This window comes from Mesocricetus auratus, unplaced genomic scaffold (genome assembly GCF_017639785.1).
Source record: "Mesocricetus auratus isolate SY011 unplaced genomic scaffold, BCM_Maur_2.0 Super-Scaffold_100066, whole genome shotgun sequence".
Classification (NCBI taxonomy): domain Eukaryota; kingdom Metazoa; phylum Chordata; class Mammalia; order Rodentia; family Cricetidae; genus Mesocricetus; species Mesocricetus auratus.
Window position 1 is genome coordinate 191,732 of NW_024429235.1, and position 17,311 is coordinate 209,042.

The 17,311-nt window shown below is 39.1% G+C and overlaps 1 protein-coding gene and 1 pseudogene across 1 annotated transcript; both read right to left on the reverse strand.

Annotated features, from left to right (window-relative positions):
• Nucleotides 1-504: 504 nt before the first annotated feature.
• Nucleotides 505-3,761, reverse strand: LOC121136327 (zinc finger protein 561-like; the record flags this gene model as incomplete). Its single annotated transcript, XM_040736660.1, has 3 exons — nt 3,699-3,761; nt 1,679-1,805; nt 505-674 (listed from the first exon to the last, which is right to left on the reverse strand). Coding segments are annotated over exons 1-3 (360 nt in total), but the record flags the coding sequence as incomplete, so codon positions are not given.
• Nucleotides 3,762-7,474: 3,713 nt separating this feature from the next.
• On the reverse strand, nt 7,475-8,916 carry LOC121136328 (annotated as a pseudogene).
• Between the last annotated feature and the right edge of the window lie 8,395 nt (nt 8,917-17,311).

Genomic DNA, 17,311 nt, shown 5'->3' on the forward strand with positions numbered 1-17,311 from the left:
GTGTTCTTTTATGTCTTCTAATCTCACTATGACTTGCATAGGCTTTACCACAGTGATTACATTCATAGGGTTTCTCTCCAGTGTGTGTTCTTTGATGTACTTGGAGAGGACTGAGCTGTGAATAAGTTTTACCCCATGGATTGCAGTTGTAGGGTCTCTCTCCAGTGTGTGTTCTTTTATGTACTTGAAGATCACTCTGGCTTGCAAAAGCTTTACCACATTGAGCACATTCATAGGGTTTCTCTCCTGTGTGCAATCATTTATGTCTTTGAAGATGATCTTTCCTTGCAAATGCCTTACAACATTGATCACATTCAAAAGGTCTCCCTCCAGTATGTTTTCTTATATGTGTTTTAAGCACACCAGGACTTGCAAAGGCTTTAGAACATTGATTACATTCATAAGGTTTCTCTCCAGTGTGTGTTCTTATATGACTTTTAAACTCACCATGACTTGCAAAGGTTTTACCACATTGATTACATTCATGTGTTTTCCCTCCAGTATGTGTTCTTTTATGGAGTTGTAGACAACTGTGACATGCAAAGACTTCACCATACTGAAGACTTTCATATGGTTTCTCTCCAGTATGAATTTCTTCATGCCTTTGAAGATGCCTGTAACACACAAAGGTTTTAATACATTGAGTGTATTTATAGGGTTTCTCTCCTTTATGGCTTTGTTCATTCCCACAAAGGTAATAGGCACATGTAAAAGCTTTACCACATGCATTATACTGATGAAACTTCATATCTGTATGAATTAATTTTATAATCTTGCCTAATTGTAAGTAGGAATCAAATCTTAACTTTTACATTCATTATGCTTCCCTTCATGAGGGATTGTTTTGTGGCTTAGAAAATGACTTCCTTTTTAGATAGAGCCTTTATTTCACAGCCCAAATTTATGGCATCTTATTCGTGTGAGATTTTTCCTTGTTTTGAAAAGAAACATGGTATAGGGATTAATGTTTCTCTACAACAACCTTCCTCACTATAAACTCACCCTTTCAATATGCTTAGCAATGTCAAATATATGACTAAGGTGAACTTTACTATAGACTCATTTTTTCTCAGGTCTTGGACATATATCTATCATCTATTCAATGTGCATACCATTTAAACTTTCTGAGTGGTATTAATCTAAACAGACTGGCATTTCTACGGTTTAGCTCCCATAAGACTCTAATTCATATGGTGCTATCAGTTAAAGCATTGTTTCCTTGTCGTCATTTTCACAGGGTTGCCTTTCAAACACAGAATAGTGACCTGACATTGAGGTACATGGTTTTGTGAGAAATGAGGAATCATTAATATACTTTAAGCTGTGCTTATTAATACTGTTGTTTTTCTTTAAAATTTCTAGGATACTTTATTATTTCTTCAGAGGCAAATTTGTATAAAAAGTAGTACATGAAAACTACCTTGTATGTCTTGGAGAATTTTGACAGTGTTTGTCAGTATTATGGTCTTCCCACCTGTATCCAAAAATACAACACTACAAAATATATGAAATATGAATGGATGGTAAATCAGATTTAAGTTAATAACTTCAATGAATATTAGGACTATGTCTTATTCACCTAATATTCCCTTTTCTCAATCAAAATTACAGAAGAGTACCAATAACCAAGAAGCAGTTGTCCCCTTATTTTAAATCATGAATGAAAATTCAGTCTCACCTATGGCAGAGAAGTTCAAGTAGGTCTCCAGCATCACATCCTTGTAGAGACTTTTCTGGGAAGGATTCAGCAAAGCCCACTCTTCCTGAGTGAAGCTGATGTGCACATCATCATAGGTTACTGCATCCTTAAACACCCCACACATATGTAAAACAGAAAGTCTGATACTTCCATTTGATATAAATATGTATATCATTGACAGTATAGTCAAATAATTCTGGTGCTTCCCTCACTTGTTCCATGACATGAACATTAAAATGTATTCACCCTTAACTTTAGAAGGAAACTGAGTGGTAGGCTCACACGCACCATTTCTTGGTACTTTAAATAGTATATAACTTTGAGGAAGAAATCCCAATGAACAGACATAAAGGGAAAGGCAAGGCAGCACATCAACACTGCTGAGAGCACATCAGAGAAATTGTATGACAGTGCCAGGCTCTCACAGCAATACCCCAGTCCATGGCATCAACTTCTGTCTATGTTATGCTTTTATTGCTGTGAAGACACAATGAGCCATGTCAATACTTACAAAGAAAATATTTTCCTGAGGTATGTTCCTTAAAATTTAAGAAGTTTAGTTAATCACCCTCATTGCAGGGGCATGGCAGCGTGCAGGCAGATATGGTGCTGAAGGTTAGAGTCCTCACATCTTGACTCAGAGGCAACAGGAAAGTGACTGACACTGGGAATCATCCAGAATGTAAAAAACATTGCCTGGCCCCACAGTGATATGCTTCCTCTAACAAGGAAAATCTCAGTGCAACACAGTCACACCTCCTAGTCCTATCACTAGTGGGAGCTCAGAGACTATGGAATGACAGCTGGGGAACCTGCATGGGACCAAACCTGTGAGTGTGGGTGTCAGATATGGGACATGATCTGTTAGGGATCCCCTGTCAATGAAACCAGGACCCATCCCAGGTGCATGAACTGGCTTTTTGAAGCCCACACCCTATTATGGGTTGACTTGCACAGGATGAAACAGGATGGAGTAGCTTGGTCCTTCCTGAACTCTGTATGACAGACTTGTTGACTCCTTACCCCCTCTGAGGTGTGGATGTGGAATGGGTTAGGGTGAGAGGTAGGGGGCAGGAGATGGGAAGGGAGGGCAACTGGGGTATGAATGTAAGATGAAAACACTTAATTGGGGTGGCTCACTTACAGATATGGAGGTTCAGTCCATTGTCATCATAGTGGGGAGCATGATGTGAAGGAGGATGTGGTGTTGGTTACATCTTGATATATGGGCAACAGGAATTTGTCTGGTATGATTGGCCATACCCAGAGCATAGGAAACCTCAAAGTCCAACACCAGTGATGACATGCTTCTTTCAGAAATGCCAAACTCACTGCAGCAACACCATGCCTTCTAATAGTGCCACTCCCTATGAGATTATATTCAAACTATCTCATTGCCACAATTGGGTTCTTTTACAGGATGGTGACTCAAGAAGCTGATTTCCTACCCCTTTTACTCCTAGCAGTGAACTCAATAAACTCTTCTTTCTACTCTGGTCTGAAAGCAGAAACCATGCTACACATGCAAATCCTTTCCCTGTGACAGCAATGGAAATCAACTTCAGGATCCAAATGGATGATTTTAAAACACAGAGGTCATGAAGTCACTGAATTTGAGAAGGGGAAATGAAGTAGACAGAGAGGTCATTTCCCTGCAAAGCAACAGGATGGGTTCAAGGCCACCTGTGTCAACATGAGAGTCCTTGTCTCAGAAACCTTTTTCTAACAGGCCAGTAGTTCACCTGTATTAGAATTAATTTGCCTTTTCACTGAGAAATAACTACACAGACTTAAGAGATTGAAAGAAGGAAACTTGCCTGGTGTTGGTGGCTTGCCCCCCCCCATCCACCCTGTCCTTGACCTTTTCCAAAGACTAACCACACCTTCAGATCCACCCACATCCACCTCTGGTGTCAGGGTATATAATAACCAGCCAGAGTAGGAATAAAAGAATGCCATCTTGAGGAGCCTTCAGGTCTATGTGTTGTCAATCCCCGACATCCTCTGCATGTTCTCGGACATAGGCTGCACAGCAGGCGTGGCAGCTGGTTAATGGCTCCATCGCGGTAGGAGTTTTATTCCAGAAATTCAGAGCAAACTCTAGGCAAATGCATAATAATAAACAGAGTAGTCTTCATGGAAATTTGAATATTTAGAGAGTAACTGAGCTAGGAAGAGTTTGTTTATGAACACTATTGTTAGCCAGCACATCTTCCTCAAGGAGAAGTTAAAAAAACCAAAACAAAACAAAATAATACCTCCGTTATTCAAGCATCTCTGCATGGACAGGACTGGTAGAGTGAATCTCCTCATGAAGGTTAAAAGTGCATTTCTTAGTCTAACAAGCTATTGTACAATTAATCCAACCATGGCTTCCTAACAATGGATGTTCCAAGAGTTCAGGAGTTGTTTAGTTCCTCAGGCTGAATGCCTCCACGCCTCTTCATTATACACCAAAATTCCAAAACGTAGCTTCTAATGCTAGTAAGGGAATGAACTTGGTAGTCAGCTAGGTTGACCAGCCAAAGTGAGAGAGCTTCTTCCTTCAGTATCCTTTATGTATGCAGGTTGCCACCAGATGGTGCCATCCATTCTAAAGGTCAATCTTATTCTGCTTTGGTGTTTTCAGGATAGTGTTTATCTGTGTAGCCCTGAGACTCATTCGTTGGACCTGGCTGGCCTCAAACACAGAAAATCTGACTGCCTCTGCCTCCTGAGCACTGGGATTAAACATGTGCACTGGCAACAAGCAGCTAAAGGTGGAGCTCATTTCATTTTTCGATACATGGTTTCTCTGTGTGGCTTTGCCTGTCCTGCAACTCATTCTTCCAGTCTGACCTGGAGCTCACGGATATCTGCCTGCCACTGTAGGTGCTGGAGAAGTGAGGTGGTTCTGAAGTGTTGAAATGCTGGAACTTTGTCAATCAGCAATTGTGGTCCACGTCATTATTTCATAACACATCTTCATATGCAATGGATATGTTCATAAGTACTTACTATTTCAAATCCCATGCTTCTTCAAGTCCCCATTATTTACCCAAGATTCACTTCCTCTTGAAGTACTGCCTTAAAAGGGATTATCCAGAGAGACTTTATAATGTCATGGCAAAGAGATTTATTCAAAATAAAACAAAATAATTTCCATTATATGTGTCAGTCTGTAATGTAATTACAGGCTTTTAGACTATGACAGTTATGTGGAGACCGTAAGTCATCTTCATGGGGTCTACTATTGACCTTCAGTTAGTGAAACCCATAAAAATATACTTTATTGTGGGGCATTGGTGGTACACACCTTTAATCCCAGCATTCGGGAGGCATAGGCAGGGGGACCTCTGTAAGTTCAAAAACTTACTGGTCTACAGAGCAAATTTCAGGACAGCTCCAAAAATATACAGAGAAACCCTACCTCAAAAACACAAAAAGAAATAGTTTCCTGGGGAATCTTATTGTGGGAAAAGACTTGAGTCTTCCAAACGAGATGTCTCTATTGGAGAAACATTTGCCTTTATCTGACTACATTATATGATAAACAGTAACTGAGAATTTGGGGGTGTTTTAGAGTTGGGAAAAATGCATTTTTCCTTCATTATTTAGTTTTGCAAATATTTGCCTTCTATCAAAGCCCATTAGCATCCCAGTGATGTTTTCTTTATTTAGTCAACATGAATAAATGTTTTAAATTTTTATTAATTTTGTCATTTTACATTTTGTGTCATTTTTCTTCTCTTCTTTTTAAGAATAGCATTACTATGACTCCCTCTCTGGCCTGTGGGGACACCACCAATTCACCTAGATAGTTGACTAAGGAGGGTAGACAAATCCTTCTACTGTTATGGTCCAACTTCAACAGTTCAAACAAAATTTAAAAATAAAAGGGGGAGTAATGTCACCAGTCCCCACTTGATTCATTAAATAATCCACTCCTCATTTAAAAATAAAAAGGGGTGAATTGTGGGGACACCAGACCTTGAGCAGAAACCTACTTCCCCTTTGGCCTGGGAGCCGGCAGCTGTGTAATATTTACTGAAAACAAATCAGTGCTAAAGCTCTTGATAGGGCTCAGATAAGGGCTTGCTCACTGAAATACCATGCCTTTCACACCCCCTATGGCTAGATGCCTCTTCCTGTTTCCCTGCTGTGTCTCCCCGATTCTGGGGCCAGAGATTAAACCACCAGCCAGGAGGGTGAGAAGTCTAAAAAGAATGGTATGTAGATGGATGGCAGAAGTCCTTAAAATGGGAAGCTCTTTTATCTTGGAGAGACTTCTCCTGAGAGCTCTCTCCTAAGTGGATTGGGGTCTCCTCCTAAGCTGACTTGGGAAGCATAAAGTTTTCTTAAAGCAACCGACCGGTCTCTGTGTCATCTATCCTGACCACCTTGCTACATTCTCGGGAGCAGGCCGCACAACAGGTGCGACACTGGCCTATAACTCACACTAGAATATGGTGTCCTAGGACATCAGAGAGGTCTTTCCATCTAGGCTACAGAGTGCCTACATTATAGGTGGGCGTGTCACTAGATAAGTTGGTTCATTTAATTGGCTTCCTGAGGATGAGTGCCTGAGTCTGGCTGGTTAGGGCAGCCAGGGCACAGGCTCTGTTCCTAACTCCAGTAACAGAAGAAGGTAAACATCGAATGCAGCCTTTCAACCTTAAAGTCCACTGTCTTCCAACTATGAGAAATAGTTATCCCTATCATTGCTTAAAACTCATCAAAGGACCTGGGAAGAGATCGGCAGGATCTCTCTCTCTCTCTCTCTGTCTCTCTCTCTCAGATTCTGACAGTCTCAGAATGGCACAGATGGCATATTCTGGAGCAGGGATGCCTCAAAGCCTCTTTTATTTTATTATCTGTGTAAGTTGTTCCCCAGTAAAACACCCATTAATTATTTATCTTGGGTCCAGTGAACTCATTGACATCCATCTTCAAAAGAAAAAACATTTTATTGAAAATGAACACAAGTATAAGGTCTAAAGTCTCTACCAAACAGTTTACATGAATAGGGATTTCTCTTCCATGATTTCTTCCCCATTAACTGATATCAAGATGATACAAAAAGGATTTAAAATATGAACAGTATTAGAGATATGGATGAGCAAAATTATAACATGTTCATTACCAGGAACTACATCAGGTTTTTTCAGAACTTTCTGTAGTTTCTGCTACTGAAAAACACCAGGGATTACCCTTCTTGGGAACATACAATACCTGTCACAATCCCAAACACTGATATCACATAATTGAATTCAATCAATTCTCTAACCAAACAGATTTTCACAGGTGAAGATTTTCTCTCGTACTCACTCATTCCTGTATCCCAGGGTTGAGGCATTTAAAGTCTTAAAAGTTTCCCTTCATCATGCATTGGCTCATGTAACAGAAAGCAAGCACTTAGGAATGAATTTAGAGAAATCAACTGATCTGAGTTGTTTTTATGCAATTAAAGAAAAGCATGGAAACAAAAAGTGTTACCTTATAAGTGAATTCGAAGAGTTTGCAGGTGCTAACACAACAGACATCACAATGCTTAAACAGATTGTTGACCCTTGTCAGAATATTTTCCCTGAAGAATGATGTTTAACTAAATGTGTTCATTGAAGATATTACCAAATCCTTTATACCAAGATTTCCTTCAGTATTAAATTTTTCAGAACCGCACAGATTATTAAGTTATGCAGAGTACACAGCTTTACCACACTGCTTACAATTAAGAGGTTTCTCTTCAGTGTGGTTTCTTACAAAGGCTTTAACTCATTGGTTTCATTCACATGGTCAGTCTAAGGTATGTGATCTTTTATGATATTGAAGACTCCTGACATGTGAATAGGCCTTACCACATTGATTACATTCCTACAGTTTCTCTCCAGTATGTGCTCTTTTATGGTATTTAAGACCACTGGCATGTGAAAAGGCTTTACCACATTGACTGCATTCATAAGGTTTCTGTCCAGTATGTGTTCTTTTATGAAATTTTAAGACTACTGGCATGAGAATAGGCTTTACCACACTGATTACATGCATAGGGTTTCTCTCCAGTGTGTGTTCTTTGATGTATGTGAAGATGACTGTTATGTGAAAAAGTTTTATCACATTGATTGCAGTTGTAGGGTCTCTCTCCAGTGTGTGTTCTTTTATGTACTTGAAGTTGACCATGACTTGCAAAAGTTTTAGCACAGTGATTACATGCATAGGGTTTCTCTCCAGTGTGTGTTCTTTTATGTGTATTAAGATCACTATGACTTATAAAAGCTTTACCACAGTGATTACATACATAGGGTTTCTCTCCAGTGTTTGTTCTTTTATGTGTTTTAAGATCACTATGACTTATAAAAGCTTTACCACAGTGATTACATGCATAGGGTTTCTCTCCAGTGTGTGTTCTTTGATGTATGTGAAGATGACTGTTATGTGAAAAAGTTTTATCACATTGATTGCAGTTGTAGGGTCTCTCTCCAGTGTGTGTTATTTTATGTACTTGAAGTTGACCATGACTTGCAAAAGTTTTAGCACAGTGATTACATGCATAGGGTTTCTCTCCAGTGTGTGTTCTTTTATGTGTATTAAGATCACTATGACTTATAAAAGCTTTACCACAGTGATTACATACATAGGGTTTCTCTCCAGTGTTTGTTTTTTTTATGTGTTTTAAGATCACTATGACTTATAAAAGCTTTACCACAGTGATTACATGCATAGGGTTTCTCTCCAGTGTGTGTTCTTTTGTGTCTTTTAAGGTGACAATGACTTACAAAAGCTTTACCACACTGATTGCATCCATAGTGTTTCTTTCCTGTGTGTGTTCTTTGGTTTACTTCAAGGTGACTAAGCCGTGAAAAATTTTTACCACATTGTTTGCAGCTGTGGAGTTTCTCTCCAATGTGTGTAATTTTATAATATTGAAGACCACTGATATGAGAGAAAGCTTTATCATAGTGTTTGTCTCTAATATATGATGTTTTATGACTTATGAGACTGCTGTATTGTGAAAAAGCTTTACCACGTTGATTACATTCATGGGCTACCTCACAAGCACATGTTATTTTATGGAGTTTAAGACAACTGTGACATGCAAAGGCTCCACCTTTTTGAAGAACTTCATATGGTTTCCCTCCAGTGTGAATGTTTTCATGTCTTTGAAGATGCCTGTAACACACAAAGATTTTGACACATTGAGTATATTCACAGGGTTTTCTGTCCTGGATGGGTTCTTTCATTCCTGCAAAGATAATTGGAACATATAAAAGCTTTACCACTTCCATTATACTGATGAACCATGATGTATATATACATTGAATTTAAAATTTTGCCTAATTGCAAAGATGAATCAGTTCTTAAGGTTTATATTCATGATGCTTCCATTCTTGAGCGGTTGATTTGTGGCTATGAAGATACCTGTGGCAGAGAGTTAGAGCCTTTATTTTATGGCCCACATCTATGGTATCTTATTTATGTGAGATTTACACATATTTGAGAAAAACTGGAGGAACTCAGAGCTTTTTCATACTTAGTGCATTCATAAGTTTTCCTGTATTTTGACTTATATTTCATAAGCTGAATGAACAGGAAAAATGAACATATACATATGTTCCTAGGCTCAGAGGGCTTTTCTGCAGTGTGAGTTCATTGATGTCTTCCCAAGGACGTTAGAAACCCAATTAACTGTAATCGTGTATCACATTCAATAAAGTTACTCAAGGTGGGGAACTACTAAATAACATTCATATTTTCTAGTTGCCCAGAGAATGAGGGGTGTTCATTGCTCCTTTCCATTTTCTATGCTCCCATGCCTTTTATTTAGAGTGATGAGTGATACACTTTTATTTTCATCATATTTTTTGAGACAGTATTCTCTGTGTAGCTTTGGATTCTGTCTTAGAACTCACTCTGTAGACCAGGCTGGCCTCCAACTCACAGAGATACAGCCGCCTATGCCTCCTCTGTGGTGGACTTAAAGGTATGCACAATCACTGCCCCGCTGGAAAATATATTTTTTTTAATTTGTCGAGACGGGCTTTCTCTTTATTGTTTTGGAGGCTGTCCTGCTGTATTGCATCCGCCACGCAACCTGTGTCCGAGAATGTGCGGAGGGTGTCGGGGATTGACAACACAGAGACTCATTCAACGATGTAAAGAAAACTTTAAGCCGGCCCCAAAAAAGCTCAAGAAAACTTCCTAAGAAAGGCTCCCTCCAGAAAAGCTTCTGATCTCTCCTCTCCCCTAGCTGGTTCTGCTCTGACACCAGAGGTGGATGTGGGTGGGTCTGAAGGTGCGGTTAGCCTTTGGACAAGGTTGAGGTCAGGGCGGTTTCTGTGGCCAGGACTTTTCCAGGAACTTATTGCCCCGGGCATTGTATTGTTTTTAGTAAACATGTTTTTAGTAAACATTGTCTTACAGCTGCCTACTCCCAGGCCAAAGGGAAAGTGGGTCTCTGCTCAAGGTCTGGTGTTCCCACACTGCTGTCCTGGTACTCACTTTGTAGACTAGGCTGTCCTTGAACTCACAGTGATCCACCTTCCTCTGCTTCACAGGTGCTGGGACTAAAAACATGCACCACCCATGCCCAGATGGACAATATACTCTTACTAAACAAAGAGTAACAAATAAATTGTTTGCACATTTCCTTCCCACAATTTGGCTTTCTTGTCCTCAGAGACAGGTTATATAGCAATCAAGAGTACTCCCAAACAACCTTCTTGACACTCATATTCTGACCCTTTCAATATACTTAGCAAAGTCACAAACATATGAGTAATGACTGCTTCATGATAGAATGTTCATTTCTTAAAAATTCTTGGATATAAACATATCTCCTATTAAATGTGTATACTGTTTAAAATATCTAAGTGGTATGAAACTAAAAGGATTTGCATTCCTACAGCATAGATCTCAATGGGATGTAATACCAATTTGCATAAGCTTGCACATGAAAATTACCTTCTATTTCTTATAGAACTGTTGCAGTGTTCTTCAATATTATGGTCTTTCCACTTGTAGCCTAAAATACAACACCAGAAAATACATGAAATATGAAAGAAAATTGCATCAATTGTAAGTTATATTGTCAATGAACATTAGAACTAAGTCTTATTCACCTAATATTCCGTTTCTCAATCAAAATTACAGATGAGTATTAATAATCAAGAAAATGTTGTCCCCTTATTTAAAATCATGAAGGGAAATTCAGCCTCACCTATGGCAGAGGGGTTCCTGTAAGTCTCCTGCATCACATCCATGTAGAGAATTTTCTGGAAAGGATTCAACAAAGCCCACTCTTCCTGAGTGAAGTTGATGTACACATCATGATAAGACACTGTGTCCTGAAAGAACCCATACATGTGTAAACCATGAAGTTTGATTCTCACAGTGTCAATGTATGCTTCTTTGAAAATATGATTATATAATTCTGGTGTTTCACACACTTATTTCATGACATGGACATTGAAATGTATTCACCCAGTGACTTTAGCAGGAAACAGACTAGGAGGCTCGCATGCAACATATCTTGGCCCTTTAAGTAGCCTATAGACTTGAGAAAAAAATCCCAGTGAACATACATGAAGGGAGAGGCAAGCCAACAGATCAACACTAATGAGAACACATCAGAGAAATTGTACAAGAGGACCAGCCTATGACAGCAATACCCCAGTCCCTGATTCTAACCTCTGTCTTTTATGGGTTTTTATTGCTGTGAACAGACTCCTATGAAGAAAACATTTATTTGAGGTGTCTCACTTAAAATTTCAGAGGTTCACTTAATCATCATCATGGGAGGGTTCATTGCAGCTAGCAGGCAGATACAGAGCTGAAGGTGTTGAGACTTTACATCCTAGGGCAAGGAGGATTTGCATAAGCTATGCACTATTCTAAGTCAGCTTCTTTAGAGGAATCACTTCTTATGGGGTGTTTTTCAAGTCAGGGTTTCACTGTGACTTTGGAGGTTGTCTTTGAACTCGCTCTTGTAGACCAGGCTGGTCTCTAACTCACAGAAATCTACCTGCCTCTGCCTCCTGTGTGCTTTGGAATACAGGCATGTGGACCAACACACAGCTGGCTCTCTGTTTAATTATCAATACATCAGGCCATTAGGGAAAGCACAAAAGACCGAGGCCTGAGGATGTCTGTAACTTTCCCAGGAATGATCCTCCTCTCTGCCTGAGGGCCTAAATGAAATCCTTGATTGATCAGGCAAGGACTTAATACAACAGTGTTTTATGTTTCAAATAGTTGTAACCAGGTGTCCTATTGTGCAGCATCATTTGAGTGACCACCTGAGTTTGTTTCAATGTGTGATAATTTCTTATGACTTCCTAGAAATTTCCTCTTTTGGTCCATTTTCCCTGGGAAGTCATATACAAGAAGCTATTCCTCAGCCAGGCATTTGTGGCACACAGGAGGCAGAGGTAGGCAGATCTCTGTGAATTAAAGACCAACCTGATCTACAAGAATGAGTTCCAGGATAGCCTCCAAAGCCACAGAGAGACCCTGACTCAAGACAGCATCCCTGTCCTGTGATATGGGGATGGGCCTATGGCCTGTTTGTAAATCAGGGGTTTCTCATTTGTCATGGTTTGGAGCCATATGTCTGGACAGTCATGGAGAATAAATGCATATTTTAGCATCCTAACCTCTAACAGTCCTGGTTAGCATACCAGTTATCTTCAGGATATTTTAGAGTCAGCACTCCCTCAGGTAAATTCTATTTTGCAGGATTTACTATTCCCTAAAGATTGGTAAATTCTTTATATCAAAAACTCTACTCTCCAACATCACAGCTTAATAGTGGAGTGTGATCCAACATGACAATACCATTACAGATGTCTTTAGTGTCCCATGCTTTAATCCTTGCACTGGGGAGGAAGAGGCAGGCAGATCTCCATGAGTTTGGGGCTAGCCTGCTCTAGAGAGCAAACTGCAGGTCTGACTGCCAAGCTACATGGAGAAATCCTGTCTCCAAAACAAACAAACAAATAAAAAAAAACAACAAAAATAGGGGCTGGAATGATGGCTCATTGGTTAAGAGCACTGACTGTTCTTCCAGAGGTCATGAGTTTAATTCCCACCATCCTCAAAGTGGCTCACAACCATCCACAATGAGATATTTTGTTCTCTTGTGGTGTGCAGACATATATGGGGGAATGATATTGTATTCATAATAAGTAAATAAATCATTAAAAATATATATATAAAGCAAGAGACAGGCATTGGTGGTACATGCCTTTAATCCCAGCACTCTGTAGGCAAATCTATGTGACGTTGGGATTGTTTGCGCTATAGAGCATGTCCCAGGTCAGATTCCAAAGCTATAGAGAGAAATTCTGTCTCAAAAATCCAAAAATAAATAAGTATAAAAAAGAAGGAAAATGAATGCCATTTACACCATATCAAAATGAACTCTGAATTGATCTTATACCTAAACATCAAATGTAAAGTACAGAGCATCTAGAAGACAATAGAGAAACTAAGTTGTTTCAAGTTTGACAATTTGCCTTCTGCATGCACCAAGAGCACGTTGGTGTTAACTACAAAGATGTGTCTAAACAAAGCTCCCTGATCAGAATGCTTTCCACAAATGCGGCCCATAAATTGAAGGATTCACAGGCCAGCACCAGGGTTTGGGGAGTCATTAGGACCCCATGGGACCTCACAGAGCACTGAATGTGGCTACAGGTTCCCATCCAGCCTTGTTCTGGGGGAGGACCTGCCACACTTTCTCCCAAGCCTCTACATCCTGTCGTACACATAATGGGATAGCATCCCCTTTCTCACCATGCTGTGGCTTCAGAGCTCCTCCACGCTCCCCTCATATCCCCTACAGCAGCACTCACAGCACAGCAATCAATCCCCTGGGACTTGTCCTGCTATGAAAACAAGCCTGCAGCATGTCTCCAGGAAATGTCCTGAGAGACTTGTGACTGGTGGGTTGGCCCCGTGACCCTGATTGGCTGGTGAGGATTGAGTGACAAGAGCACTTCCTTAAGGGTCAGAGTGTGCTTAACGACACAGCACAGGGGTCCCTGCCCTGGTTCCTACTCTAGAACAGGAACCTGTAGAGTTCTGAATGTTCAGCAAGACCAGCTTATGCTCCACCTTCAGCTTTCTATAGACTGGATTTGGCCTGTGGTTGGTCCTGGAAGAACAATCAAAGAACTCCATGAATACAGGCCTTCAAGGAGCAAAAACAAAATATCACCACGTGTCGCCTTTTTGTCTAAAGTAAGAAAGGTTATAACTAATATAAGAAAAACTATGCAATAAGTTCAATAACTATATCCAGTATACACAGGGAATAAATGCATCAACCATGTCTAGCCCATCAGCATTTGACAAATTCAGAAGAAAATACAGGAGTATCTATGCTATTTTGTTCAGTCCTAGAGGTTGTGGATAATTCACTGTATATTCTAACTTGCATTATCAAAACTATCTTTTCGCATTTCTCAACCTTATATACTTTACATTTCACAAGTGAATTTATTTTCTGAAACTGATGAAAAAAAACTACAACTGTATCTATAAAGTCTTCAAATCCATCAGAAACACAAGAAGGGAATAACATTACCCAAGTAAACAGGAAGTACAAGTGAGAAACTTTCAAAAATTGGGAGAAATGGCAGAAACTGCTGGCTGCTTGCAGAATCATCCAAGGATCCTCTGTATCATCTACTCATTCATCTTTGGCCTACCGGCCTAGCATATGTGATAGAATTTTCTATGAGGCAGTATTTGTGAAGAACTGTCCCACCTTGTATTAGGAAGGTTTGGCACTCACTCTCTTTTGTGTCCTGCTGGCCCAATTTGGTCAGCATACTGTCTGCAGTTGAGGCAAGAGCACTTTTTTGTCCAATGGCTTAGTTTTGCGATAAAGAATGTAAAACCCATGTGGAATTTCATTAATGCCCATTATGTTCTCTGAGGTATATTGGTGCTGCCAGGATCAGACATGTCTCTTTTTCTTAAAAACATCAAAACAGCCGGGCGTTGGTGGAGCACGCCTTTAATCCCAGCACTTGGGAGGCAGAGGCAGGCGGATCTCTGTGAGTTTGAGGCCAGCCTGGTCTATGGAGCGAGTTCCAGGACAGTCTCCAAAACAATACAGAGAAACCCTGTCTCGAAAAACCAAAAAAAAAAAATCAAAACAAAACAAAACCAAAAACAAACCAATGTAGCCAGGTGATGGTATTGTACAAACATAACTCTGGAAAATCCATTAAGTCAGGATGACACTGGAACAAGTTATCTCCATTTAGAAGGTGATGTTAAATTTCATTCAATGCTGTTTATTTTTATTTTATGTGCACTGGTGTTTCGCCTACATGTATGTCTGTGTGAGGGTGTGAGGTATTCTAGAACTGTATCTAAAGACATATGATAGCTGAGAATTGAATCTAGGTCCTCCCGAATAGCAGCCAATGTTCTTAAATGCTGCACCATCTATCCATCTCCATCATTCAGTCCTTTAACTACATTTATAATTGGTGGCTTTACAACTGGAGACAGAGTTTACTTTCTCTTTCCTTTGTTTTTTTTTAATTATTTATTATGCATACAGTCTTTTATCTGTGAACATGCCTGTATCCCAGGAGAAGGCATCAGATCTCATTATAGAGGGTTGTGAGCCACCATGTGGTTGCTGGGAATTGAACTCAGGACCTCTGGAAGAACATGCAGTGTTCTTAACCTCTGAGCCATCTCTCCAGCCCCTCTCTTTCCTTTGTAATTGGAACTTTGATGATGGATTTTCCTTTTGAAGCTTTAATAAGTTTCCAAAATGAATGCTTATAAGATTAAGTTAATAAACAAGTAATTTTACACTAAGTAACAAGTATCTATGAACTTGACAAAAAGGTAACCAAATTTAGCCATGTGTCTAATGACTTTTATTATTTTAGAAACTTTTCATCAGAAATAACACCCAACCCAATGATTCACTGTCTCCCTTTTTCTTTAGCTTTATATACTAGAAAATGATATTTGCTGCAAATTTATGTATTGTGGTATTAAAGTATATGGTAAAGGTATTTCTGATGTGTAGTTAGAGTATAAATCTAAAATTAGTATAGAAATTTATTTAATTGGAAACCCCACAGTATTAGTCAGGATTCTCTAGTCACAGCAATTAAAAATAGAATCTCTTTGTCCATCTATCTACCTTTCTTTCTGTCTGTCTATCATCTATCTATATCTATACACATATCATCTATCTATATCTATATTTCTATGTCTGTCATCTATGTATCTATCTCTATCATCTATTTATCTCTATCTGTAGCATCTATGTATATACTTATCATCTGTGTATATCTATCAATCATCAGTCTATCTATGTCTATCCCTTTTTATCTATCACATATCTACACATGTGTATCATCTACCTCTATCTCTATTCCTCATCAATCTGTATTTCTAAATATAAAATTTAACATCAATCTATACATCATCATTCTATATCTATCATCTATCTATCATTATCTGTATCTATCTATCTATATCTATCATCTATTTAATGTCTATCATCTATCTCTATCATCTATTGTTTATTATCTAGCTATCTATATATCTATATGTCATTTATCTCTGCATCATCTATCAATATCTATCATCCATATCTTTCTATCATCTATGTATCATCTATTATCTCTCTATCTCTATCTATCTATCTGTCTATTGATTTATCTGTCTACATACGTGTGTGTTGGGATTTCCAGGAATGCCTCAAAGGCTGCAGTCCAACAATGGACAGCAGTAAATGAAAAACTGAAGAATCTAGAGTTGATTGGTCCCTTAAGGCTTCGTGTCTCTGAGTTCTTTTTAATTTTTTTATATAATGGAATCCCAAAGAAGCAGGATTCACTGCCTGTGAAGGAATGGATGTGCTGACAAGTGGAGGGAAAGCAGACAAGGAACTAACACACTACTTTCCTTCTTCCATTTTCCTTCCAGCATAAGGTGTGACTTAGATTAAAGGTGTGCCTTCCATCATCCAGATCTGGATTAAAGGCATGTGTCATCCAGCCTCAGAATCTGGGTCAAAGGCATGTCATCTTCCTGCCTCAGAGTTCAGATCACAACTCTGCCCTCTATTTATGAATTATATAAATACCAGATACAGTCAAGTTGACAACCAAGTATAGACATCACATTCCATCCCTTGTCAACTTGACACACAATCATATAAACATTTATCATGATAAATCTCCAAATGAAAACAATAACCAGGTCATAATTATGCTTAAACAAAACAAGACTATCACACAGACAATTATAAATGCTGTATATATTTATAATTGTGTCAATGTCCTTTGGGGGATATCTTTCTCATCACTCAAACTGAAATCTGATAACCACTGATATTCTCTTTATCGTTGCTACCACATGTGATAAGGAATCTGAAGGAAAATACTGTTGACATTAAGAATGCATTATGTGTGACAGAGAGATGTCATGTGAATTTTATTGGGGGAATAAAGTAAATGGGAAAAGTGCAAGTGGGAGAAGGGAGAATGGTGTCTGAAGTGAGAAAGTCAGAAGAGAAAACAGAGGCAAGGAAAGAGAGTCGAAGCAGAGAGAGAGAAAGAGAGGATAGAGAGTAGCAGGAGACAGAGAAAGAAA